The sequence below is a fragment of the Myxine glutinosa genome, chromosome 1 (assembly GCF_964187855.1).
Source record: "Myxine glutinosa chromosome 1, kmMyxGlut1.1, whole genome shotgun sequence".
In the NCBI taxonomy this organism is placed as follows: Eukaryota; Metazoa; Chordata; class Myxini; order Myxiniformes; family Myxinidae; genus Myxine; species Myxine glutinosa.
In genome coordinates, this window is record NC_136261.1 from 34,774,136 (window position 1) to 34,800,364 (window position 26,229).

The following is a 26,229-nucleotide window of genomic DNA, read 5'->3' on the forward strand; positions in this document are numbered from 1 at the left end:
TTTTGGGGGGGGAAGCACTGGCTCAAACCTGGTGTGTTAAACCTACCCGTTGCTGAAGGAGGACAGGGTCTGATTGCCATTACCAGTAAAGTTATGGCTTTTCGCCTCCTGTCGCTTCGTCGACTGCTGTACACAGACGTCCCGTGGAAGGCATTGGCTCACTGCCTGCTTCGGCAGGCAGGGAGACTCGGCTACGATCAGGAGCTGTTCCTTATTGGCAGCAAGAAAGTCGATATGGCATCAGTCCCCCTGTTCTACAGGAGTGTGCTGGAGGCATGGCAGGCGGTTACCGTTCGCCGTGATAACAGTAATTATTCTCTTGAAATGTTCTTAAACGAGCCAATTTTTTTAAACCCCATTTTTGAAGGGGTCTGCAGTGATCGTACTTTTATGCAAAAGTTTATTGATGCTGGATGCACCAAGGTTAAAGATTTTAGAACCCCTCCTCCTTACAAGTGGAAACCAGCTGCTGACGTCGCTGTTGCCACTGGAGTTAGGTCCATTCGGGTCATTGGGAGGATATTCTCTGTGATTCTGCGCTTTTTCAAGCAAACCAAGCTAAAATGGGCTCCACAGGTGGAAGCTGGCCCTCTCTCATCCCAACACCCCTTTCCAGAGCTTTTGCTTCTTTTTCAAGGTTTCACCTCCTTTAAGTTGATGGAAAAATCCTCTGTTTATGGCATGTGTGTCAAAACCCTTGTTTCTGATAGACCTGCAGAACCACAAGTGCACTGGAGGAGAATGCTCCAGACTACTCATTCTACTTCGATAAACTGGCTTGTTATGTACAAGGTACCCATTGCCAAACGCTCCGGAGACTTGCAGTGGCGATTGGCACATCACATTTTACCCTCAAACGTTTTGATACACCGAATGTGTCCACATGTCCTTGAAAAGTGCCCTTTTTGTGATGCCCAGGAAACTCTTTTTCATGCCTTTGTTGGATGCCCAAGATTGACACCACTTTTTACTGTTTTATCGCATGTCATGCAAGGGTTGGGGTTGGTTTTTACACACTGTGTTTTTATATTTGGTTTTAGTATTAAACCCAGATGTAGGCACGAATGTTTTTTAGCCAACTTTTTAATTTCTGAGGCAAAACTTGCTATATATGTCTCCAGGAAAAGGAAAATCCGGAACAGTGTTGTTCCAGTGGATGACGCTGTAGTCTTTCTTAGGTCATTGGTGTCGTCTCGGCTGAACCTGGAATTGTCTTTTGATAACTGTGGGGACTTCCAGAAACGATGGTGTGTTCGGCGTTCCTTGTGCAGTTTAACTGACGGAGTCCTTACATTAAACTTGTAATATAGCATTGCTCTCTTATTTGGTGTAATGTGAAATGCTTCGAAATGGTACCTTTTTATGACTGTTTATATCAACTTTATTTGCTGTCTGTTTTGATTTGTAACCATGGTTTTCTTTTTCTCACTGTCTGTATTTGTAGAAATGCTCTCATGACCTGTAAATATTTTTTGTTTTACCTGTCTGCATTGGTGGAAAAGGTTTTTTCCTTCAAAAAAAGGAATGAAATCTCTCTGTCTCTCTCTCCCTCTCCCTCTCTCTCTCTCTCTCTCTCTCTCTCTCCCTCTCTCTCTCTCTCTCCCTCTCTCTCTCTCTCTCTCTCTCTCTCTCTCCCTCTCTCAATGTTTCGCTTAATTTAATTAAACGCTTAATTTTGCTCTTGATGTGGTCATAGCTCTTGCATGAGCATTTCCTTTGAAATTGTTTGTGGTTTTGTTTGTGTCTTCACCTTTGGTTTGTAAAATTTTTATACTTGCTGGTTTCCTTTAAATATCCTTTGCTCTCTCTCTCTCTCTCTCTCTCTCGCCACCTGTCGGTGCGTTGGGTGTGGCGTCATGGCGGCTGTGAGCAACTGCTCTGTGCTTTGGTGAGCCCGTTGCGTTCCCCCCCCCCCCTCCCCTGCCCCCCCCTCCCTCTCCTTCTCCATCCTGTGTGCTTCGGCATTGTGTTTTCATCCGTTCTGCACCCTTGTCTTCGAGAGAGAGAGGATTGAGAGCGGGCCCTTGTTGGGTGCGGCCTACTGGCTTTGACGGCGCTTTGTAAGCCATTTTTGTGCTTATAACGCACGCTTATTATTTACTTTAGCTCGATTATTTAGGTTTGATACCTTCTTGTCCGGTCCGGACAAGGGGGGGGGGGGGGGGGGAGGGAGGGGAATTTGATCTGTTTGTTGGTGTTCGACAAACAGTGGGTTCTCTCGGTTCTTGGCTACGAACTTTTCTTTGGTCGAGTTAGAATGGCGGGCGAACGTTTCCGCATTGATACGTACGAATCGCTAACTCGTAAACACGGGCTAGCTTGTGTTCCTCCCAACGAGGTGGAAATTAACGATGTGCTTTCCGCCATTGGAAACATCGTTGGTGCACACAGTATTCGCGCTGCCTCTCGTATGAATAAGAAATTTGTCGTATTTTTGTCCGAGGAGCACATGGTAGCGAGTGTAGTCGAACAAGGCTTGTTCATTGAACCGAACACGTTCCTCTCTGTGTTCGCTTCACAAGCCCCGACGGTAAAGATTAACATCAGTAATATCCCGCCATTTATTAGAAATGAGGATTTACGTGAACAATTAAACAAGTTCGGTAAGGTCGTATCGAGGATTTCGATGGTGCCGATGCGAAATGTTTGCGATCGATTCAAACATGTCATGTCCTTCAAGAGGGTGGTGTACATGATACTGCCTGCAAATGTAAAAACGCTCAATGTCGTGTTGAGTGTGAAAATCAACGGCTTCGAATACAAAATGTATGCCTCCTCGGAGGCTATGACGTGTTTCGAGTGTGGGGCCTACGGGCATGTGAGGAGTGCCTGTCCCAATGCGGTTACACCGCAGGAACGCCGGAGGATTGGTGAGGAGCGACTCCTCTTCACCGCACCCTGAAGGAGAGGAGGCGGATCGAGTGGTTAATCCACCCACCGCACCGACTGCGGTGAGTGAAGCGCCAGACCCGTCCACCCCGACCGGGGGGGGGGGGGTGGGGGAGGGAGTGATAGACTTAGAACGTGAGGTGACTAACCCCGCCCCTCCACTTAAGGTGGGAATAAAAGTGGTTGAACCCTCTCTCATTTCGTCCACGTTACACGACAGTGCGGATGATACCATGGAAGTATCCGTAGTGGACACCAGGAAAAAAGGTCAGAAGCGTTCAAGTGATGAATCCTGTGATTCCGAAGAAAAACAAAATAAGATTCAGATCGTGTCAGGTTCGCAGGACCTCCAGGGTGAGGCCTACACCGGAAACTCCTTGGCGGTAATGGAGATGGTACAGGAAGTGTGTGTACATGAGGAAGATTCGCTGGCACCACTTGCTGAGATTGAGTATGACCCGGAAAATAGTCGATCCTCTCAGGATGTGGTAAGTCCTTGTCCTGATAACCAAACTCGCTCAGACGAGTTAGCAGCTGGATCTGCTAGTGAGGAAAAAATAGATAAAGGGGAAAGTCCTTGCGACTGTGAGGATAACGTTAACCCTTCCCTGACAGATAAAAATGAAAGGGATGATGAGCTGGGGGACATACTTATAGCCACAGAGGATATGGTAAATTTGGAAGGGTCTGCAAAGAGTGCGGAGGTCCTTGACCCTGTAGAATTGCTGTTTCCAAAACTAAGTGTTCAGCAAATAGGAGGAAAATATGCAGATCAAGATGAAGCACTTGATTCTGATGAAACCTCTTCTACTCCACTCTTTAGTGCTTCAAGTGCTCAAGAGAGTGAGGTGTGTGATGACAACACCATCACCATGGTTTCTCAAGAAAATGTTATCAAGTTCCTTGAAGAAACGTTCAGGAAAAGACATGTAAAAATCAAAGACTACTTTCCGAATCTGCATGATTTTATTTTGACTGCAAAGAACATGATTCGTGAACCTTATCAGGTTAGCATGTCAGAACCTCAATTCCAGAGGCTAAGAAAATGTGTAACTCGAGCGGGCAAGGAACTGTATGAATAGTTAACAGAGTGGAGATAAAAGTAGCATCCTTAAACATCAACGGTGGTCGCAGTTGTGTGCGTCGCCTCCAGGTGTTTCAAATGTTTCAGAATGAAAAAATTGATGTGCTGATGTTACAAGAGACGCATGCAAATCAGTCTTCTGAGGTTGAGTGGCGTAAAATCTTTAAAGGTTGTCACTTTTTCTCCAGTGCTTTCGTTAATGCCAAGGCTGGTGTTGCAGTAGTCTTACATCCTAGACTCCAGCCGTCGGAGATCAGATGTAGAGAAATTTGCAAGGGCCATTTACTATCTGTGGAGTTTGTCAGCGGTAACCAAAAGATTTGCACGACTAATGTATACTGCCCTAGTGCTAACTCTGCAAGAAGTGCTTTTCTTCACAAGTTAGCAGGTTTTTTAAGCACTATTGACCTGTCCATGTTGGTTTGCGTGGGGGGAGACTACAACTGTACCCTCAACCCACAACTTGATAGAAACACTCCTGAGCCTCATCCACCGAGTGCAAGGCCTTTGGCACAGCTCATTTAAAAATTTCAACTTGTGGATGTGTGGCGGGTACAGAACCCTAACATCCGGCAGTACACGTGGGTTTGTGCCGCAATAAATCTTTTGACAATGGCTCGTTTGGATAGAATTTATGTGAACCATGATATGGTAAATCTTGTCAAGAATTCTTATATAAGGCCATCTGGTTTTTCTGATCATCACATGGTTGTTGTTGTATGTGGCTTACCTCATCACGTGTGTAGAAGTGCATATTGGACTTTCAATGTCAAACTTTTACAAAGTGAGCATTTCAAAGAAGCATTCAGAATGGTATGGAAGGAATGTGAAATGCAAAAGTTTTCCTACCTAAATTTAAGGCGATGGTGGGATTGCACAAAATCCCAAATTAAGTGTTTTTGCCAGCAATACTGTCGTTATAATACCTGTAACACACTTGGTGTGATAACTGCCTTAAAAAACGATATACTTTATTGTGAGCAGAAATCTGGAATGTCCAACGAAAATGTCCAGCAGTTGTCAGAGAAAAGAACACTACTGGCTGAAATGGTGAGAGAGCGTGCATCTGGTGCTTTCATCCGACTGCGAATGGACAATATCCAACTTGACAAACCAAACAAAGACTTTTTCAACTTGGAAAAGACAGCCAAGATCCCTCAACAAATTCACGCTTTGCGCTCTTCTGCCGGTGCGCTTCTGTCTTCTCAAAGTGACATCAAGGATGAATTACGAAACTTTTATTCAAAGCTGTTTGCCTTGAGAACTGTGAACCAGGAAAACAGAAATGGGATGTTTGAACTGCTCCCATCTCTGTCTGAAGACCAGCGACAACAACTGGAGCCTGGCATCTCTCTCGGAGAACTTACTGTTGCTCTTAAAGGAATTCAAGATGGGAAAGCCCCTGGACTTGACGGCCTCCCAGTTGAATTTTACAAGGCCTTTTGGGACATCCTAGGCCCTACTCTACTTGACATCTTTCATGATAGCCTTGAACAAGGTGAATTGCCACTAAGTTGCCGGAGGTCAGTTTTGTGTCTCCTTCCAAAAAAAGGGAACTTGCAAGACGTCACAAATTGGCGGCCTGTGTCACTCCTAAATACGGACTATAAAATATTGTCGAAGGCGCTCGCGATACGTCTAAAGGAAGTCATCCCCCTTTTGATTGATATTGATCAGTCTTATTGTGTTCCTGAGCGTTCTATTTCCGATAACATTTTTTTGGTGAGACTTGATCAGTCTCGGTCGTACTACATCTCATGGTTTTCGTTTGGTTCTTTTACATCAAGAAAAAGCTTTTGACAGTGTTGACCATTCTTTTTTGTTTGCTGTACTAAGGAGAGCTGGTTTTGGACAAAATTTTGTTTCCTATGTTAAGTTGTTGTATGAAAATGCATCCTGCCTGTTGAAGGTAAACAACAGCTTATGTTGCCCTTTTCCCTTTCAGCGAGGCATCCGTCAGGGCTGCCCGCTTTCAGGAATGCTATACAGTCTCTCGGTCGAACCTTCACTAGCTTTGCTCCGGAACTCAGTGGAAGGAGTCTCCTTAACAAAAAAACACAAAATGGTTACTTCAGCTTATGCGGATGACATTTGTGTTGCTGTTTCAAGCAAAAATGATGTGGGTGAGGTCTTTCGATGTCTGTCCCAGTTTGAGCTCGCCTCCACGGCAAAAGTAAATTGGAACAAAAGTGTTGCCTTATGGGTGGGCCCCAGTCCACCTTCCTCAGCTCTGCCTGTGTTACCAGGAGGAATGCAGTGGAACAAAGAGGGGTTTAAATATTTAGGGTTATTTCTCGGAGTCCAAGCATATGAACAAAAAAATTGGGAGGGTTTCTTGGAAAGAATTAAGCAGAAACTGGCTAGATGGAAACGGTTGCACCACCTTCTATCGCTTAAGGCAAGGGTGACAATAATAAATAACCTGGTGGTTCCTTTTATTTGGCATAAAGTTATCCCCCTCCAACCTCCGAGATACTTGGTCACAGGCATTCAGAGGGTTCTAACTCAGTTTTTCTGGGGAGGCCACCATTGGCTTGGACCAGACACGGTGTGCAGACCCCGAAATGCAGGTGGCCAAAGCTTGATACATGTTCCGAGTCGGATAATGGCTTTCCGCATGTTGACGATAAAGCGTTTATTGTATGGTGAGTGTGTCCCGTGGCGGCCTCTCACAAACGCTTGGCTGCAGGAAGCAGATGGGTTGAAGTATGACCGAGAGCTCTTTCTCATGGACCTGCAGCATGTCAACACGACTCTGCTCCCCGAGTTTCATCAGAGCCTTCTGAATGCCTGGCAAGTCCTTGGAATACAACGATTAGAGGTGTCCTACGATGCAAAAATATATATGCATGAGCCATTGGTCCTGAATCCTTTATTCCCTGAAATTTCAACCTCCAGGTCATTTATGCATTGCTTCACCTGTAATGGAATAAACAGAGTGCGAGACCTGATGAAGCCTTCCATAAATGGATGGTTATCCACCGGTTCTCTCACATCAAAAGTGGGGGTTCGGTCATCTAGAATGGTGGACAAAGTTTTGAGAGTTGTGATTAAAACTTTCAGGGAATTAAATATCGGGTGGACTGGGGCAGATGAAGTGGTGGACTCTCGTCTCTATTTCCCCGAGCTCCAAGTCACCTCAAAAAAACAACAGTGTGTCTTCTCAAAGTCAGATGGTTGCGGTGTGTTCCATGTGATGGAAAAAAAAGCTATTTATGGGATATGCCAAGAGGTGCTTATACCGGGTTTCACAAAACCTTTAAAAAATCGGTGGGATGAGATCATTCTGGCTAGTTCGTTCCTATCTCCAGTGTGGAAAGAGATGTATAGGTCTCCAACTTTAGGTCGAACCGGAGACTTAAATTGGAGACTAGTTCATCAGTCCCTGGTCACCAAATACTTACTTAATAAGTTTGATCCTGCTGTACTGAATGTTTGTCCTTTTTGTGAAGAGGCTGAAAATGTGACCCATGCTTTCGTGAAATGTAAGAGATTGGTACCCCTTTTTTGTTTCCTCCAACAGTTCTTTTATAAATTTAAGTTTGTTTTTTCTGTTGCAATTTTTGTGTATGGCATTGAAAGGAGCACCAAGAACAAGACAGTGGTCCCTTTCTTGAATTTTCTGTGCGGAATTGTTAAACTCGCAATATATAAAACTAGGAAGATCAAATTGAGTGGCAGAGATGAAAATGTGCTGTTTTGCTTCAAAGGAATAGTGTCGGCCCGGATAAGTTTCGGCAGTGTGAACGACGATTGTTTTACAGATGAGGTGTTGAGTTTGTTATTGTAAATTATACTTACGCTCAATGTCCACATATACATGTATATACATCCTTTTTGCTTGTACAACTTTCTTTTTCTTGTAAAAATTTTGCGGTGTTCTTCCATGTGTGTTTTGGTACTTTTATAATAAAACTCTCTCTCTTTCTCTTTCTCTTTCTCTTTCTCTTTCTCTTTCTCTTTCTCTTTCTCTTTCTCTTTCTCTCTCTCACTCTGTCGTAGCCCTGACTTTGTGAATGTGGGGGTACACCATCCTGGATGTAGGGGATATCTGGGTTGCTCCTGCAAGATTGATCGGTTGTCTCCATGCTGCAGGCTTGTTCAGGAGAACTGTCTGGGGCTATACAACAATAACATCAACAACTCAGAGCATGTGACGCTCTACGCATTATGCCACATAGCCTGATGCCTTTCACCTCAAATTAATTTCACAAAAAGCTGAGTAATTACTTTTACTACAAACATCCTCTGTTCCAAATGCAACTGATTTTGACTCTCTCGATATCTCAATACTTTACACCTGTGGATATCTTAAAAGTTGTTGAAAGAGCTTTGGACTCAATATATCTTTGAAAATGAATGAACTGCAGTCACAAACGAACGGGTCTGAGCTGGAGTAAAAGGAAATAATGTTTTGTACTAAGTTTCATTTACTCCAGCGCAGTTCATCACATACAGTAAGTATTGTGTTTTCCAGAGGTTCAAGTATAATCATTCACAACTAATTCATGTGCACCTCCTTCAAAAGAGTAGGTGGTAAACGTTAAGCAATATTGTCTGAAAGCAATGTGACGCATTCATGTGACGGCTCTTGACCATGACTCACCAAAGCAAAACATCACTCCATTTCCAACAAAACCATCGGCACAAACACACCATCCAGGGGGCTGGCATTTTGCCAGAGGGTGGCACTGAGGGCAAGCACTGCCCGTAAACCTGCTGTTCCCTTCTGGGGAAAATGAATAAGAGGAAGGTAACATTTAGTAGTATTTTTCAAATATATTTAAAATATTTCAAAAGGTTCAACATGAACAAGTCATTTTGTGAGTGAATAAGTTCCCGAAAGTTTGCCTGCATGAGCAGGTTAAAGAGCTGACTATATCCTTTGGAGTTGTGCAAACAGAGGCCCCAAATTTTTTCCTCAAAAGAACCAATCCACCCAAGATCTGTTTGAAAACTTGTGAAGAAATGCAGGTGTTGAGAAACAATGGAGTCAATTCAAGAGGAAACAAACTGAAAGAAAAAGCCGAATAACACCCAAAACCACATTTACATCGGCAATAAATCATCTTCAGTAACTTCCGAACCATCAAGGACCCATCAACAATGAGGGGAATGGACAACCATTTCCGCACAGACGTTCGATGTCTAAGTATATTTTAAGATGAATGATAAAGCACGACAACAATTTGATTTGATTAGCAAAATATTATATTTTCTATTTTGTGCCACTGATATATATATATATGTATATATATATATACACATCTCCCAGAGGACACACCTTGCCCACTCCCTGTCTTTCCCTTACTCCCCTCTCCCTTCCCTCACATCCCACTCCTTCCCCCACTCCTCTCCCTCCCCCACTCCCTCTCTTCCCACTCCCTCACTCCCACTCTCTCCCCCACTCCCTTCTCTCTCCCCTCACATCCCACTCCCTCCCCCACTCCCCGTTTCTCTCCCACTCCCCTATCCCTCACCTCATATCCCACTGTCTCCCCCACACCCCTCCATCTACTCCCTTACTCACCTCTCCTCTCTAAATGTCCATGTCTATCCTTTTTTTAATGTCTTTAATTTCCTTTTCAGTTTTTTTGGTTTTCGCTATTCATTTGTTACTTTTATTTGATATCTGATGAACCATACTCGTTACTGAACGCCTGTGTCAAGGTAGCTTACTGAGCAATGGTTACACTGAGTGGTTTGCCATTGCCTTTCCACCAGCAGTAGTTCGGGCAGGAATTTGTAATTTGTTCAGGGTGTCGGCGATAGATCGCCTACTCTTCGAAAAGGACACTGTGGGGATAATTAACATCCATTAACTAATGTCGGAAGAGGGGATGCCCAGTATAATGTCCATCGGAGGGATGGAACACACATTGATTTATTTATCGGGTCGATAGTTTATAGTTGGGTAAAGATTCAAACCCAGGCAAAACAGCATAGAGGAGAGTGTGGGTACCTCGAGGTTATCCTGTCTGCCGAGGTTGTATGTTAACGCACTGTTAATAATCAAACTGTGATTCCATGTTGTACCGGTATGTATTACTGAACGTTAAAAATCTATAATAAAGGTAAAATCCGAATCCAATAAGAATAAAAAGACACAAAATATCATAGCCCCCACAGTGGTTTTTGTAATTTTGCTGTATGTAATTAAAGGCTGTCAGTCGGCCACCTTGGATCTGATCTCGAAAAAAATGACGCGCATATGCAAGCAGTCATTCATTATCTGAGTGCCAAGACTGAAAAGATCAGTAAATGCATTTCCGAGAAATGGTTGAGGACGTGTTCAACATAGAGTATTTTTTAACTAAAATGGTCGCCAGCCTATCAGTCGGCCATCTTTGATCAGATTGCAAAATAAAGTGAGGTGCACGTGTATGTCATCATATACTATGCTTGTGCCAAGTTTGAATAAAATTGGCCCACACATGTTCAATAAATGGTTGGAGACACGTTTAAGTAACAAAATGGCCGCCAGTCGGCCATCGAGGATCTGTTCTCGAAAATAAATGGCATGCATATGTAAGCCATCATTCATTATCTGTGTGCAAAGGTATTATCTGTGTCCCAAAAACTCTGAGGTAATGAGCCGTGACTGATGGTACCCATCTCATTCTCCCTCCAAAACTGCCGCGTCTAAGCCTGTTGGATGCGTTAAAGGACATAAAAGACGAATTCCAAAAGGTATAAAGCATCAACAAATGGGATCAAAAGGGATGGTGGTTTTAGAAACAGACATGAGGATGGGTAGACATCATCTTAAGGTCTTACATAAGCGAGGCACATCTACAGACTTGGCATTTAATATGGAATTTTTTTTTTTTCTTGACTGGGGTTTACTCTATCAATCTGTGAGTTTCTTTTACACTTTGGTGATTTATTTGTTAAAAGAACCATGTCACTGATTGTCTGTCGCAGCAAGAAGTCAACAACAGGATTATATCACAGGTGGCGTGGCAAAATGTACGGACAGGTGCATTTGATGATTGGCTTCACAGTCGGGTATACAAGGGTTGTTGCGTTCTGTATTAGTGGAAAACAACTGCTGCACGTCTCCAAAAGTTATTGCCGCTTCCTCTGGAGATGGTCGGTCAACTCGACAATGCTGTTTGTCATGGAGTGGTGGCTTTAGGAAATTACGGCATGAAACAGCGTGCTATTGCTCGGCAGTATGGCATCACTCAAGGTCAGGTGTCAAAGATCCTGAAACGAAATGCTCAGATGGGTGTCCCTACTCCAATACCGAGGCCAGGACGTCCCCGCAGAACCACAAGGCGGGATGATCGCCAGCTGCACCGGTTAGTCCGCAATGGCCGTACCAAGTCAGCTAATCGGCTTAAGGCTGAGTGGCAGCAACTGACAAATGTGCCTGTATCCAGAAGGCTAGTCAACCAACGACTGGTTCAAGCAGGCTATCGTGCCAGGCATCCCCTGAGAAAGCCACGCCTGACCAGACAACACCACCAGCGTTGATTGCAGTGGGCCAGAGAGCACCGTCAATGGCAGCCAGGACACTGGAATCACGTGACCTTCAGTGACGAGTCTAGATTTCTAGTCTATCGTCAGGATGGCCGCGTCCGAGTGCGCAGACAAGTGCATGAAGCCTACAACAAAGATTGTATAGTGCCAAGAGTCCAAGGTGGAGGTGGTGGGGTGACCGTTTGGGCTGATTTTCATGCAGGGGGCAAAACTGACCTGGTTGTTCTGAATGGAAACCTGAACCAGTTCAAGTACAGGGCCATTCTGGAAGAAACATTGCTTCCATTTGCTCGTGCAGCCTTTCGAGGAAACTTTGTCTTCCAAGATGACAATGCACAGCCTCATCATGCTCGCATGATCCAACACTTTCTTGCTGACCGTGGTGTAGAGCATATGGAGTGGCCTGCCATGTCCCCAGATATGAATCCAATAGAGAACTTGTGGGCAGAATTAACTCGTCAAATCGACCACTTGGACCAGCAGCCGACCTCTGTGCGTGAATTGCAGCAGGCTATTGTCACTACATGGCAAGCGATTCCTGTCCAAACCTTGGCAAATCTCGTGAACAGCATGCCTCAACGTGTACGTGCCCTCATGAATGCTCGTGGGGGTTACACGAAGTACTGAACTGTAATTTTACTGTCCATAATCCCAGTCGTAATTTAACTTTTGTTTTTGTAAAAAAAAAAAATTGGCTAATGTGCAAAATAAAGAGATACTTCTGAAAAACGTACAGAAGTTTAACACAGTACTGTCCATGAATTGAGTTCGATATCACTTTACATCACTTTCAAGGATCAATTTATTTGTTTCGAAATGTCAAATGTGGTTTTTGTTTCTTTTAAAGGTCACATTAACAAAATCTAGAATAATTTCAACATAATTCCAATGAACTTTTGGTTCCAAGACATCTTGAAAAGTAAGTTCACCCCCCCAAAAAAATATTCCATACTAAATGCCAAGTCTGTATATATATATATATATATATGTATATATATATATATATATATATATATATATATATATATATATATATATATATATATATATATATATATATATATTGTTGCGGATATGGGGTTTGGATCCATCCATATCCGCTTGTAAATATTCCCCTATTTCCCCAATACTTCCCAACTATCCCCAATCCCCCATTCCCTAGTCCCATTTTCTGTAAACAACACTCTGTAGACCCGACCTTCCCCTATTTCCCCCATTAAATGTCGCATCCAGGTCCACCGCATCTCACGTAGACAACTATAGGACATCTTGCTAGTTATTCTTAGTCTATGTCAGTTAAGGACTCGTTTCCATTAATTCTGACTCTTCGTTGCACCAGAATGTGATTGTATGGCACCGTTAGAAAGTTTAGGACCTCCCAATACCTCCCCGCAGCTCTTCCTCATGGTACAACAACAACAACAGCGGCGGCGGCGCGGGGAGTGTGCGTCCTCACTCCGGCTTGGTTAGCCGCCATTGAACATGTGCTCCGACGGGGTTACCACGTAGGGGCTCGCTGTCAGCTCCTCGTCAAGGGCGGAGCCCGGTAACCCCCCGCACCCAATAGAAGCGGCGGACCGCTCCCATCTGGGGCGGGGCCAACGAGCCGAGGGCGTGTCACTCCCCGCTGAGCATGCGCAGGAAGAGGGAGGTGACATCAGATGCGCCCTCAGCTTGGAGAGAGAAGACGCCACCTTCCGAGCGCTGCAATACCTCCCCGCATCTCTGGACCGGACCGCGTTTGATTCTGCCCCTGAGCCAAGGTGCACCTTGTGCTATCGACTGCCTGTCCTTCCCTGCCATCAATCCCCGTGTAAGTCAGTCTTGTTCCGTTTGTCTGTGGTCTGTCGGGGATAGATAAGACTGTGTCTAAGTGCCCATCTTTTCTGTGCTTTACCTCTTACCTTGTAATCTACCCTTTTCTGCACCACCAATTATATCCTCCTCAGGAGGTCTTGAGAACTGTACCCCCTTGTGTCGTTCATTTATCCCAGCCGTTGTGTCCTTTCCTTCATTGATTTACCGTAGCGCGATTCGGCCAACGTTCGAGTGGAATCGGGTGAGTTGGGGAAGAATCGGGTAAACTGTGCGAACACGGCGGCCATTCCGCTCGGTCAAGCAACATCTTAAGTCATGTCCGTAACAATATATATATATATATATATATATATATATAGATGGATAGATAGATAGATAGATAGATAGATAGATAGATAGACACACGCACACTCTTTTCATAAAGCTGTATTTTCTGTCTGTCTGTCCTTCGATACAATCGGCCCCACAAGGTAGTAACCCCTTCATATTGCAAACCGTTAGAATCCTCTGTGCAAATGGAGATGCAATAAAACATTTTCAAACCTACAGGATAGTGGGTTCAGGGTGGGGAGAAGACCCAAATTCTCTCGATGTAAGGGCCACGCCGTGGTTGTATATCATATAGCGCCACCCGGTGCTCGCAAGTACGACAAACCATTCTATATATATATATATATATATATATATATATATATATATATATATATATATATATATATATATATATACATATATATATATATATATATATATATATATATATATATATATATATATATATATATATACTACCGGTCAAAAGTTTTAGAACACCTCAACTTTTCCAGTTTTTATTGAAATTTATGCAGTTTAATGTCCAGTGAATAACCTGAAATGGTACAAAGGTAAGCAGTAAACTGCTCGAGGTTAAAAAAAAAGTTTAGGTTAGGAAACGGGAAAATAATGTAAATTGCACAGTTATATTGTAAAAAAAGAAAAGGCCTTCTTTAGGGAACAAGTAATGGGTTAACAACTTACAGCTGTTCTGCAGCAATGTAAGTAGATTAAGCATTGAAAGTTGATGCAAACAATTCCTACAGGTGTCCCAACCTCTACTGATTACTTGATTGCAAACCCCATGTCTGTATGAAAACCGTATTGGAACAGACTGTTATTACACCCTCTGAAGCATTATTTGGACAATATTGCACTGCAGGAAGTAGTATATTGGAAACTGGAGGAAACTCTGACAGGAAGAGGTCTGGCAGACCCAAAGCCACAACAGAATCAGAAGACAGGTTTCTGAGAGTCAACAGCTTGCTTGATAGGTGGCTCACAGGGCAACAGCTTCAAGCACAGCTTAACACTGGTCAAAGTAAGCAAGTCTCAGTTTCAACTGTGAAGAGAAGACTTCGAGCTGCAGGTTTGACAGGTCGAGTGGCAGTAATAAAGCCATTGCTAAGATGGCAAAATAAGAAAAAGAGGCTTGCCTGGGCCATGAAGCACCTCCAGTGAACTGCTGAAGACTGGAAGAAGGTCTTATGGACCGATGAATCAAAATTTGAAATCTTTGCTTCATCAGGCAGGTTTTTTGTACGCCGTCGAGTAGGCAAAAGGATGGTTCCTCGGTGTGTGACACCAACTGTCAAACATAGAGGAGGAAGCGTGATGGTCTGGGGCTCTTTTGCTGGATCCAGAGTCGGCGACTTGCACAGAGTGACTGGCACCCTGAACCAAAAGGGCTACCACAGCATTTTGCAGCGCCATGCAATACCCTCTGGTATACGCCTAGTTGGTCAGGGGATCATCCTACAGCAAGATAATGACCCTAAACACACCTCCAGGCTATGTCAAAACTACCTTCGAGGAAAAGAACAAGACGGTAGGCTTCAAATCATGGAATGTCAAGCACAGTCTCCAGACTTAAACCCCATCGAGCTGGTTTGGGATGAACTGGACAGAAGGGTGAATGCAAAGCAACCTACAAGTGCAACACATTTGTGGGAACTTCTGCAACATTGTTGGGAAGAACTTCTCAAACAACATTTGATTTCCATTGCAGAAAGAATGCCACGAGTGTGTTCGGCGGTTATATCTGCAAAAGGTGGCTACTTTGCTGAGTCAAAAATTTAAATTAAATTTTGTTAAACAAAATGATTCTATGATTCCTTTTTTTATCTCCAATTGTTTATTTGTTCTATGCTTAATTTCAGAATAGATTGAGACATTAAACTGTGTAAATTTCAATAAAAACTGGAAAAATTTAGGTGTTCCAAAACTTTTGACCGGCAGTGTATATATATATATATATTTCCTGCTAAATTATGTGTAGTGAATTAATTGAAATTATACATAGCACTTGGAATGATTTAAATATAATTGGAATGAATTGATTGGAATTATAATTATACATATCTCTTTTCTGAAAATGTAAATTCCTTCCGCACAAGGTGTGGGTACCTCTGCTAATAGACACTATAATACTCCCCTCCAGTCTGTCTGTCTGTCTGTCCGGCGTCCGTTCAGGGTGGGGCTTTCCCCGTTGAGGGAGGGGCTTCACCCGTTCAGGGAGCGGCTTCACCCGTTCAGGGAATGACTTCACCTTTTCAGGGAGGGGCTTCAAAAACAAATCTCCACAATTTTGTTCGCCCCGAATAGCTCTGAAGGCCTCATAAGCCTCTTTTGTTAGGCTCAGCTTTCTGACTCTTATGGCTTTATCTCAACTCTAATTCACCATCTGATTTCATTATAGTCGTTAAGATAGTTTAAGACTTGGTTGCAGCAAAATATGAGAAAATCGGGACAAATATTGCCATTTTATTGGCAACATTTTTATTGGTAAGAGCCATTTTGAATGTATTTGGTGTGGTGATGTGGCGATGGGGATAAAAGGAGGTGGGTGGAGAGAGGGGGGAGGGAGAGGAAAGAGGAGGGAAAGGAGAAAGGGAGGAGAGTGAGGGGGAGAGGAGTGTGTGGGGAGGGAGTGAGAAGGGAGAGAAGAGTGAGGAGTGGAGAGGAAAGTTAGGGGGTAGAGAGGAGAGTGAGGAGTAGAAGGGAGAGGAGTGAGGGGAGATGAGGGGTGGGAGACCGAGATTGGTGGAGAAGAGGGAGAGGGGTGGGGGGAGAGATAGAGAGAGGTATGGGGAGAGAGAGAGGGAAGTGGAGCGAGAGGAGGAGGGAGGGTGGGAAGGGGTGGGGGAAGAGAAGAAGGGGTGGGGGAAAGACAGAGAGGGGTGGGGAGAGACAGAGAGGTGTGGGGGAGGGAGAGAGGAGAGAGGGGAAGAGAGAGGGGAGGGGAAGAGAGAGGGGAAGGGAGAGAGAGGGGAAGAGAGAGGGGAAGGGAGAGAGAGGGGAAGGGAGCGAGAGGAGCAGGGAGGGTGGGAAGGGGTGGGGGAAGAGAAGAAGGGGTGGAGGAAAGACAGAGAGGGGTGGGGAGAGACAGAGAGGTGTGGGGGAGGGAGAGAGGGGAGGGGAAGAGAGAGGGGAAGGGAGAGAGAGGAGAAGGGAGAGAGAGGGGAAGGGAGAGAGAGAAAGGGAGAGGGTGGGGAAAAAAAGAGAGAAACGTGAGGGAAGGAGGGGGGCGTTAGCAAAGAGAATGATGTGTTTTGATGCATCATGTGAGAATGATGGCAGTGCACACACACACACACACACACACACACACACACACACACACACACACATCCGTAGGAGCAATTGTGAGTGGATAGAGGAACTGTGGCCTGCTCGAAGCACCGTTGCGGTGAAGCATAAACACACATAAAGTACCATCCATCAAAATGACAACCCCAAAGCAAAAGCCCAAAGGTTTACCTTGAAACAGGCCCTTGTTCTTTGATCAATGTACTTTCTACTTTTTAAAGTAAATAAATATATTAAATAAACGATAGCAGGAGGGCGTGGGTTTAGTTTTGTATTTTAATAAATTTTCTGAAATTTGTAGAATTTGTTTTTAACTTGGAAGTTGTGGGTTACGATGTGCAAATAAAGGTGGGGAAAAAAAATCTGATTTAATGCATTTTAATTCCAGACTATAAGGCAATAAAAGGTGAAAATTCTGAAAGGGGGGTGTAGACTTTCTATCAACACTGTATGTCTCCTCACAATTCTATCTCGGAGTTTTATGGACAGTTCCTTGGACTTCATGGTGGAGTTTCTGCTCTATCTTGCACTGCCAGCTGTGGGACCTTATATAGAAAGGTGTGTTTCTTTCAAAATAATGTCCAATCAATTGAATTGGCCACAGGTGGACTCAAATCAAGTTGTCGAGACAGCTCTGGGATGATTGAAGGAAACTGGATATATATATATATATATACCAAGAAGCCACAGACCTCCCAAAAGTAAAGTTTCTTGTCGTCTTTTCATTTTAGTCACGGCACAGCCGTCTCCAGAGCTTAGCCGAATGTAAATATTAAAACTCCCTTCCGTGGGCAGCTTTTAACTTTTTCGTGCTTTCCATCAGAATATTCCCTCGAATACGCTAATTGCGGTAATTACAAATTGCTTGTGGTGTTTCTCAACTTAATTAATATCAACAACCCTTGTAAGCCCCTCCTATTATCTCATTAGCTCGTCCTCATTTGACCCAAAATACGTGATGTCCGGCAGAAAGAGCAATCCCTTTGGGGTTTACAAAATATGATTGAAATGGAAAATTGTTTCATCTACCATTGGACTTTAATGCAACAACTGTCAACGATACAAAAACGTGTCTCGTCTCCTCAAAATGAAATAGAAAATATCTCGCGTCTCGTCTACCAGCATTAGTTGGGGGACGTTAAAGATCCCACTGTGTCCTTCGCGAAGAGTAGGCGAGTTACCATAGAGATAAATTTGATGCAAATTGATGATTTTAGGGGACGCTGACCTTTGACCTTCTGACAAAATTATTACTTTGTCTTTTCTATTTTCTCATAATTAAGCTTTGTTGAAAATTTGATAACAAAACTCAAATGGTAAATTTAAATTTCAGATCAATTTGATGCAAGTTGATGATTTTAGGTGATGCTGACCTTTGACCTTCTGACAAAATTATTACTTTGTCTTATCTATTTTCTCATAATTAAGCTTTGTTGAAATTTGGATGACAAAGCTCAAATGGTAAATTTAAATTTCAGATCAATTTGATGCAAGTTGATGATTTTAGGTGATGCTGACCTTTGACCTTCTGACAAAATTATTACTTTGTCTTATCTATTTTCTCATAATTAAGCTTTGTTGAAATTTGGATGACAAAGCTCAAATGGTAAATTTAAATTTCAGATCAATTTGATGCAAATTGATGATTTTAGGTGACGCTGACCTTTGACCTTCTTACAAAATTATTAATTTGTCTTTTATATTTTCTCATAATTAAGCTTTGTTGAAATTTGGATGACAAAGCTCAAATGGTAAATTTAAATTTCAGATCAATTTGATGCAAATTGATGATTTTGGGTGACGCTGACCTTTGACCTTCTGACAAAATTATTGATTTGTTTTTTCTATTTCCTCATAATTAAGCTTTGTTGAAAATTTCATAACAAAACTCAAATGGTAAATTTCAATTTCAGATAAATTTGATGCAAATTGATGATTTTAGGTGATGCTGACCTTTGACCTTCTGACAAAATTATTAATTTGTTTTTTCCCTGATGTCATAATGAAGTTTTGTTGAAAATTTGGATGACAAAGCTCAAATGGTAAATTTTAATTTCAGATCAATTTGATGCAAATTGATGATTTTAGGTGACGCTGACCTTTGACCTTCTTACAAAATTATTAATTTGTCTTTTCTATTTTCTCATAATTAAGCTTTGTTGAAATTTGGATGACAAAGCTCAAATGGTAAATTTAAATTTCAGATCAATTTGATGCAAATTGATGATTTTGGGTGACGCTGACCTTTGACCTTCTGACAAAATTATTGATTTGTTTTTTCTATTTCCTCATAATTAAGCTTTGTTGAAAATTTCATAACAAAACTCAAATGGTAAATTTCAATTTCAGATAAATTTGATGCAAATTGATGATTTTAGGTGATGCTGACCTTTGACCTTCTGACAAAATTATTAATTTGTTTTTTCCCTGATGTCATAATGAAGTTTTGTTGAAAATTTGGATGACAAAGCTCAAATGGTAAATTTTAATTTCAGATCAATTTGATGCAAATTGATGATTTTAGGGGACGCTGACCTTTGACCTTCTGACAAAATTATTACTTTGTCTTTTCTATTTTCTCATAATTAAGCTTTGTTGAAATTTGGATGACAAAGCTCAAATGGTAAATTTTAATTTCAGATCAATTTGATGCAAATTGATGATTTTAGGTGACGCTGACCTTTGACCTTCTGACAAAATTATTGATTTGTTTTTTCTATTTCCTCATAATTAAGCTTTGTTGAAAATTTCATAACAAAACTCAAATGGTAAATTTCAATTTCAGATAAATTTGATGCAAATTGATGATTTTAGGTGATGCTGACCTTTGACCTTCTGACAAAATTATTAATTTGTTTTTTCCCTGATGTCATAATGAAGTTTTGTTGAAAATTTGGATGATAAAGCTCAAATGGTAAATTTTAATTTCAGATCAATTTGATGCAAATTGATGATTTTAGGGGACGCTGACCTTTGACCTTCTGACAAAATTATTACTTTGTCTTTTCTATTTTCTCATAATTAAGCTTTGTTGAAATTTGGATGACAAAGCTCAAATGGTAAATTTTAATTTCAGATAAATTTGATGCAAATTGATGATTTTAGGGGACGCTGACCTTTGACCTTCTGACAAAATTATTACTTTGTCTTTTCTATTTTCTCATAATTAAGCTTTGTTGAAAATTTGATAACAAAACTCAAATGGTAAATTTAAATTTCAGATCAATTTGATGCAAGTTGATGATTTTAGGTGATGCTGACCTTTGACCTTCTGACAAAATTATTACTTTGTCTTATCTATTTTCTCATAATTAAGCTTTGTTGAAATTTGGATGACAAAGCTCAAATGGTAAATTTAAATTTCAGATCAATTTGATGCAAATTGATGATTTTAGGTGACGCTGACCTTTGACCTTCTTACAAAATTATTAATTTGTCTTTTCTATTTTCTCATAATTAAGCTTTGTTGAAAATTTGATAACAAAACTCAAATGGTAAATTTAAATTTCAGATCAATTTGATGCAAATTGATGATTTTAGGGGACGCTGACCTTTGACCTTCTGACAAAATTATTACTTTGTCTTTTCTATTTTCTCATAATTAAGCTTTGTTGAAAATTTGATAACAAAACTCAAATGGTAAATTTAAATTTCAGATCAATTTGATGCAAGTTGATGATTTTAGGTGATGCTGACCTTTGACCTTCTGACAAAATTATTACTTTGTCTTATCTATTTTCTCATAATTAAGCTTTGTTGAAATTTGGATGACAAAGCTCAAATGGTAAATTTAAATTTCAGATCAATTTGATGCAAGTTGATGATTTTAGGTGATGCTGACCTTTGACCTTCTGACAAAATTATTACTTTGTCTTATCTATTTTCTCATAATTAAGCTTTGTTGAAATTTGGATGACAAAGCTCAAATGGTAAATTTAAATTTCAGATCAATTTGATGCAAATTGATGATTTTAGGTGACGCTGACCTTTGACCTTCTTACAAAATTATTAATTTGTCTTTTCTATTTTCTCATAATTAAGCTTTGTTGAAATTTGGATGACAAAGCTCAAATGGTAAATTTAAATTTCAGATCAATTTGATGCAAATTGATGATTTTGGGTGACGCTGACCTTTGACCTTCTGACAAAATTATTGATTTGTTTTTTCTATTTCCTCATAATTAAGCTTTGTTGAAAATTTCATAACAAAACTCAAATGGTAAATTTCAATTTCAGATAAATTTGATGCAAATTGATGATTTTAGGTGATGCTGACCTTTGACCTTCTGACAAAATTATTAATTTGTTTTTTCCCTGATGTCATAATGAAGTTTTGTTGAAAATTTGGATGACAAAGCTCAAATGGTAAATTTTAATTTCAGATCAATTTGATGCAAATTGATGATTTTAGGTGACGCTGACCTTTGACCTTCTTACAAAATTATTAATTTGTCTTTTCTATTTTCTCATAATTAAGCTTTGTTGAAATTTGGATGACAAAGCTCAAATGGTAAATTTAAATTTCAGATCAATTTGATGCAAATTGATGATTTTGGGTGACGCTGACCTTTGACCTTCTGACAAAATTATTGATTTGTTTTTTCTATTTCCTCATAATTAAGCTTTGTTGAAAATTTCATAACAAAACTCAAATGGTAAATTTCAATTTCAGATAAATTTGATGCAAATTGATGATTTTAGGTGATGCTGACCTTTGACCTTCTGACAAAATTATTAATTTGTTTTTTCCCTGATGTCATAATGAAGTTTTGTTGAAAATTTGGATGACAAAGCTCAAATGGTAAATTTTAATTTCAGATCAATTTGATGCAAATTGATGATTTTAGGGGACGCTGACCTTTGACCTTCTGACAAAATTATTACTTTGTCTTTTCTATTTTCTCATAATTAAGCTTTGTTGAAATTTGGATGACAAAGCTCAAATGGTAAATTTTAATTTCAGATCAATTTGATGCAAATTGATGATTTTAGGTGACGCTGACCTTTGACCTTCTGACAAAATTATTGATTTGTTTTTTCTATTTCCTCATAATTAAGCTTTGTTGAAAATTTCATAACAAAACTCAAATGGTAAATTTCAATTTCAGATAAATTTGATGCAAATTGATGATTTTAGGTGATGCTGACCTTTGACCTTCTGACAAAATTATTAATTTGTTTTTTCCCTGATGTCATAATGAAGTTTTGTTGAAAATTTGGATGACAAAGCTCAAATGGTAAATTTTAATTTCAGATCAATTTGATGCAAATTGATGATTTTAGGGGACGCTGACCTTTGACCTTCTGACAAAATTATTACTTTGTCTTTTCTATTTTCTCATAATTAAGCTTTGTTGAAATTTGGATGACAAAGCTCAAATGGTAAATTTTAATTTCAGATAAATTTGATGCAAATTGATGATTTTAGGGGACGCTGACCTTTGACCTTCTGACAAAATTATTACTTTGTCTTTTCTATTTTCTCATAATTAAGCTTTGTTGAAAATTTGATAACAAAACTCAAATGGTAAATTTAAATTTCAGATCAATTTGATGCAAGTTGATGATTTTAGGTGATGCTGACCTTTGACCTTCTGACAAAATTATTACTTTGTCTTATCTATTTTCTCATAATTAAGCTTTGTTGAAATTTGGATGACAAAGCTCAAATGGTAAATTTAAATTTCAGATCAATTTGATGCAAATTGATGATTTTAGGTGACGCTGACCTTTGACCTTCTTACAAAATTATTAATTTGTCTTTTCTATTTTCTCATAATTAAGCTTTGTTGAAAATTTGATAACAAAACTCAAATGGTAAATTTAAATTTCAGATCAATTTGATGCAAATTGATGATTTTAGGTGACGCTGACCTTTGACCTTCTGACAAAATTATTGATTTGTTTTTTCTATTTCCTCATAATTAAGCTTTGTTGAAAATTTGATAACAAAACTCAAATGGTAAATTTCAATTTCAGATAAATTTGATGCAAATTGATGATTTTAGGTGACGCTGACCTTTGACCTTCTTACAAAATTATTAATTTGTCTTTTCTATTTTCTCATAATTAAGCTTTGTTGAAAATTTGATAACAAAACTCAAATGGTAAATTTCAATTTCAGATAAATTTGATGCAAATTGATTTTAGGTGATGCTGACCTTTGACCTTCTGACAAAATTATTAATTAGTTTTTTTCCTGATGTCATAATGAAGTTTTGTTGAAAATTTGGATGACAAAGCTCAAATGGTAAATTTTAATTTCAGATCAAATTGATCTTTTCACCACAATTTGATGCAAATTGATGATTTTAGGGGACGCTGACCTTTGACCTTCTGACAAAATTATTAATTTGTTTTTTTCCTGATGTCATAATGAAGTTTTGTTGAAAATTTGGATGACAAAGCTCAAATGGTAAATTTTAATTTCAGATCAATTTGATGCAAATTGATGATTTTAGGGGACGCTGACCTTTGACCTTCTGACAAAATTATTACTTTGTCTTTTCTATTTTCTCATAATTAAGCTTTGTTGAAAATTTGATAACAAAACTAAAATGGTAAATTTAAATTTCAGATCAATTTGGTGCAAATTGATGATTTTAGGTGATGCTGACCTTTGACCTTCTGACAAAATTATTAATCTGTTTTTTCCCTGATGTCATAATGAAGCTTTGTTGAAATTTTGATGACAAAGCTCAAATGGTAAAGTTACGGCCAGGCCAGACACCCCGACACACACACAAACATACAGACCGACATAAATGATTGCAAACCCCCATCTCTGCTGCGCGGGGGACGGGCTAAGTACAATCTAAACAGGACAGCGCATTTAACAATGCAGACCTCGATCACCGCACTAGATCTGAGACTGAACGATGTAGATCAAAAATGTATTGAAGTAGATGTGTGTGCGGACTCACACACTCACTGGCACTTCTCTTTACAATTATGACAATAGCTTCTCTCATCGTTTCAGGCACAAGCGATGCTAACGAAGAGTGATTGAAGAGTCCCTTTATCTCTCAGGCCAGGAACTCAAGATGAGAGAAGGTGAAGGCGGAAAGGTAAGATACACGGCAGGTGCGCACCTCCACTGCATGTGCTCACAAGGGGCACGTGCAGCCAGGTCGGTGCTTGGGAGTCCCAGTCACGTACCTAGTAGGAAGAGTAGCACATGGAGCACGAGCATCCCGAGTCGCTTCATCGTCTTGGCCTCCTCATGAACGTGGACCTCACTCAGGACGGTCAGGTTTCCTGCGCTCTTCTCTTCAGCACTAAAAGGTGTAAAACTGACCTCCTCCTCCAATCACTCGTTCACTTTACACTTCCATTGCTCAACGGAGCCGCCCAAATAACCCGCTGCAGTGACACGCCCTTCTTCGCCCTTTCAAATTTACTTGCGAGTTTGATAACGGGATATTATACTGTGATTCCGCTCAGCATCACGACGCGTCGATAACATATTCGTCCTTTTGTCTGTGAGGAAAGTGAATAAAGAGAGAGGTTTGGCAGGCAAACCGCTGGGCGTGCGCCACGAAGACGCGGCTTTGCGTCCCTCTGAGATTAAAAGCACAGAAAAGGAACGGACGGAGGAAAAGCGAAACAATACAACGGAGAGGAGAAGGACACCAGGGTCAAGGAAAGGGTTTGTATGGTTGTGGCTGCAAGTGGAGCGTCGTGCGCTGCGTCACGAGGATTCCGAGGCCCCAGGTGACGTGGAACGCCCTCAGAACGGACGGACACTGTCCAAGAAGCATGGGAAGAGACCACCCGGCCGAAATCCCTCCCCACCACTCCTGATACAAGGCTGTGCTGTTTAACCTGTGTTGCACATCGATGGTGCTTGACAGCGTGCAGATATGAAGTAGACACACAAACTTTGTTTTTTACACATGTCAGTTACCCACAAATCATTTGTTGAACAGTAAAAGGATATTGTTCTTAAAGCATATTGTTCAAATTTAAAGGATGTTGGAAATTATACTAATTTAACATCATAAGCTCAACTTAATTAAGATTCCCCCTTTGCATAGGCCATTGTAGGGTTTGTTTCTACAATTTGTGCCCCCAATTTTTAGCTCACATGGAACGAAGTTCAGGGGAGCTTGTGCGATGGTGCGTCGTCAGTCCGTAAACACTTGCAACTTCTTCTCCAAAACCGCTGATGGGATTGTGACCAAACTTGGCATAAATTATATTTGTTGTGTTCTGACTAAAGTTTGTTCACCGCATTTTAAAAAAATCGGATCTAAGGGGGTTTACCGGGGTCAAAGTGGATCCAGGTTTGATCCCCCAAAATAGGATTTTGCTTTTTCCTCTGAAACTACACACACTATTTCGATGAAACTTAACCACAACCTTCATCACCTGTGATTTAACAAAGTTTGTTCAAGGCATTAAAAAAAATCTTCCCCTTTGAGGGTCTATAAGGGGTCAAAGTGGGTCCAGGTTTAACCCCCCCAAAATAGATATTTGCTTTCTTCTCTGAAACTACACTCATTTCGATGAAATTTCACCACAACCATAATCACCCGTGATGTACCAAAGTTTGTTCCTGGCATTTTTAAAAATCTGCTCCTTTGGGGATCTACGGTGGGGGGGGGGGGGGGAGGGGTTGCCTCCAAAAATAGGTATTTGCTTTCTTCTCAGAAACTACACATGCAATTCTGATGAAACTTGACCACAACCTTAATCACCCGTGGTGTCCCAACGTTTGTTCCTCGCATTTAAAAATTCGGGGTCTAAGGTGGTCTACGAGGGGCTTTCCCCCCAAAATAGGTATTTGCCTTTTTCTCAGAAACTACACACACAATTTTGATGAAACCTTCATCATCCATGATGTACCAATGTTTGTTCAAGGCATTGGAAAAATTTGGGTCTGAGGAGGTGCACGGGGTCGGAGGGGGGGGGGGGGTTGCCCCCAAAAATAGTTTTTGTTTGTTTGTTTAAAGTCTTATGATTATGTTAGTATGATTCTACATGCTGCCCTGTCTTGTAGCAAGCATTGAAATTGGTTTAATCAGTGCAGTATACTGTTTATTCTACCAGATGAGCGCCAGGGGTATTGCCCATATGTTTAATGGCACCACAGAGTTCCTTAGAACCCCAGAAGTACTTAACCACCCCTTAGAAAGTTGTTGTACACCGCGCCTCCATATTCCATCTCCAAGCGCTGCACCACGTCATCACCTTCAGTGCCCGGTGATGATGTGCGCCGAAAGGGCGTACTCAGTTTTCTCTCGGTTTGTTTTCTTCGTGTTTTAAAGGGCGTACTACTTGGCAAGCTCAGTTTTAGTGTGTTGACAACTCCGGTTTGTGTGTTTGTGTGT

At 40.8% G+C, this 26,229-nt stretch overlaps 1 protein-coding gene across 4 annotated transcripts in view; it reads right to left on the reverse strand.

Annotated features, from left to right (window-relative positions):
* Positions 1-24,563, reverse strand: part of LOC137422676 (adhesion G protein-coupled receptor L4) — a 258,586-nt gene extending 234,023 nt beyond the window's left edge. For 2 of the 4 annotated variants that reach the window (XM_068109375.2, XM_068109382.2), the window contains exons 1-2: positions 24,056-24,229; positions 8,580-8,702 (exon numbers count right to left, since the gene is read on the reverse strand). In XM_068109375.2, the coding sequence (XP_067965476.2) occupies positions 8,580-8,702; positions 24,056-24,104 (172 nt within the window). In that variant the 5' untranslated portion in view covers positions 24,105-24,229. Of the gene's footprint in view, positions 1-8,579; positions 8,703-24,055 lie in introns of all 4 variants that reach the window. The other 2 variants (XM_068109372.2, XM_078770677.1) reach the window with 2 other exon arrangements.
* Between the last annotated feature and the right edge of the window lie 1,666 nt (positions 24,564-26,229).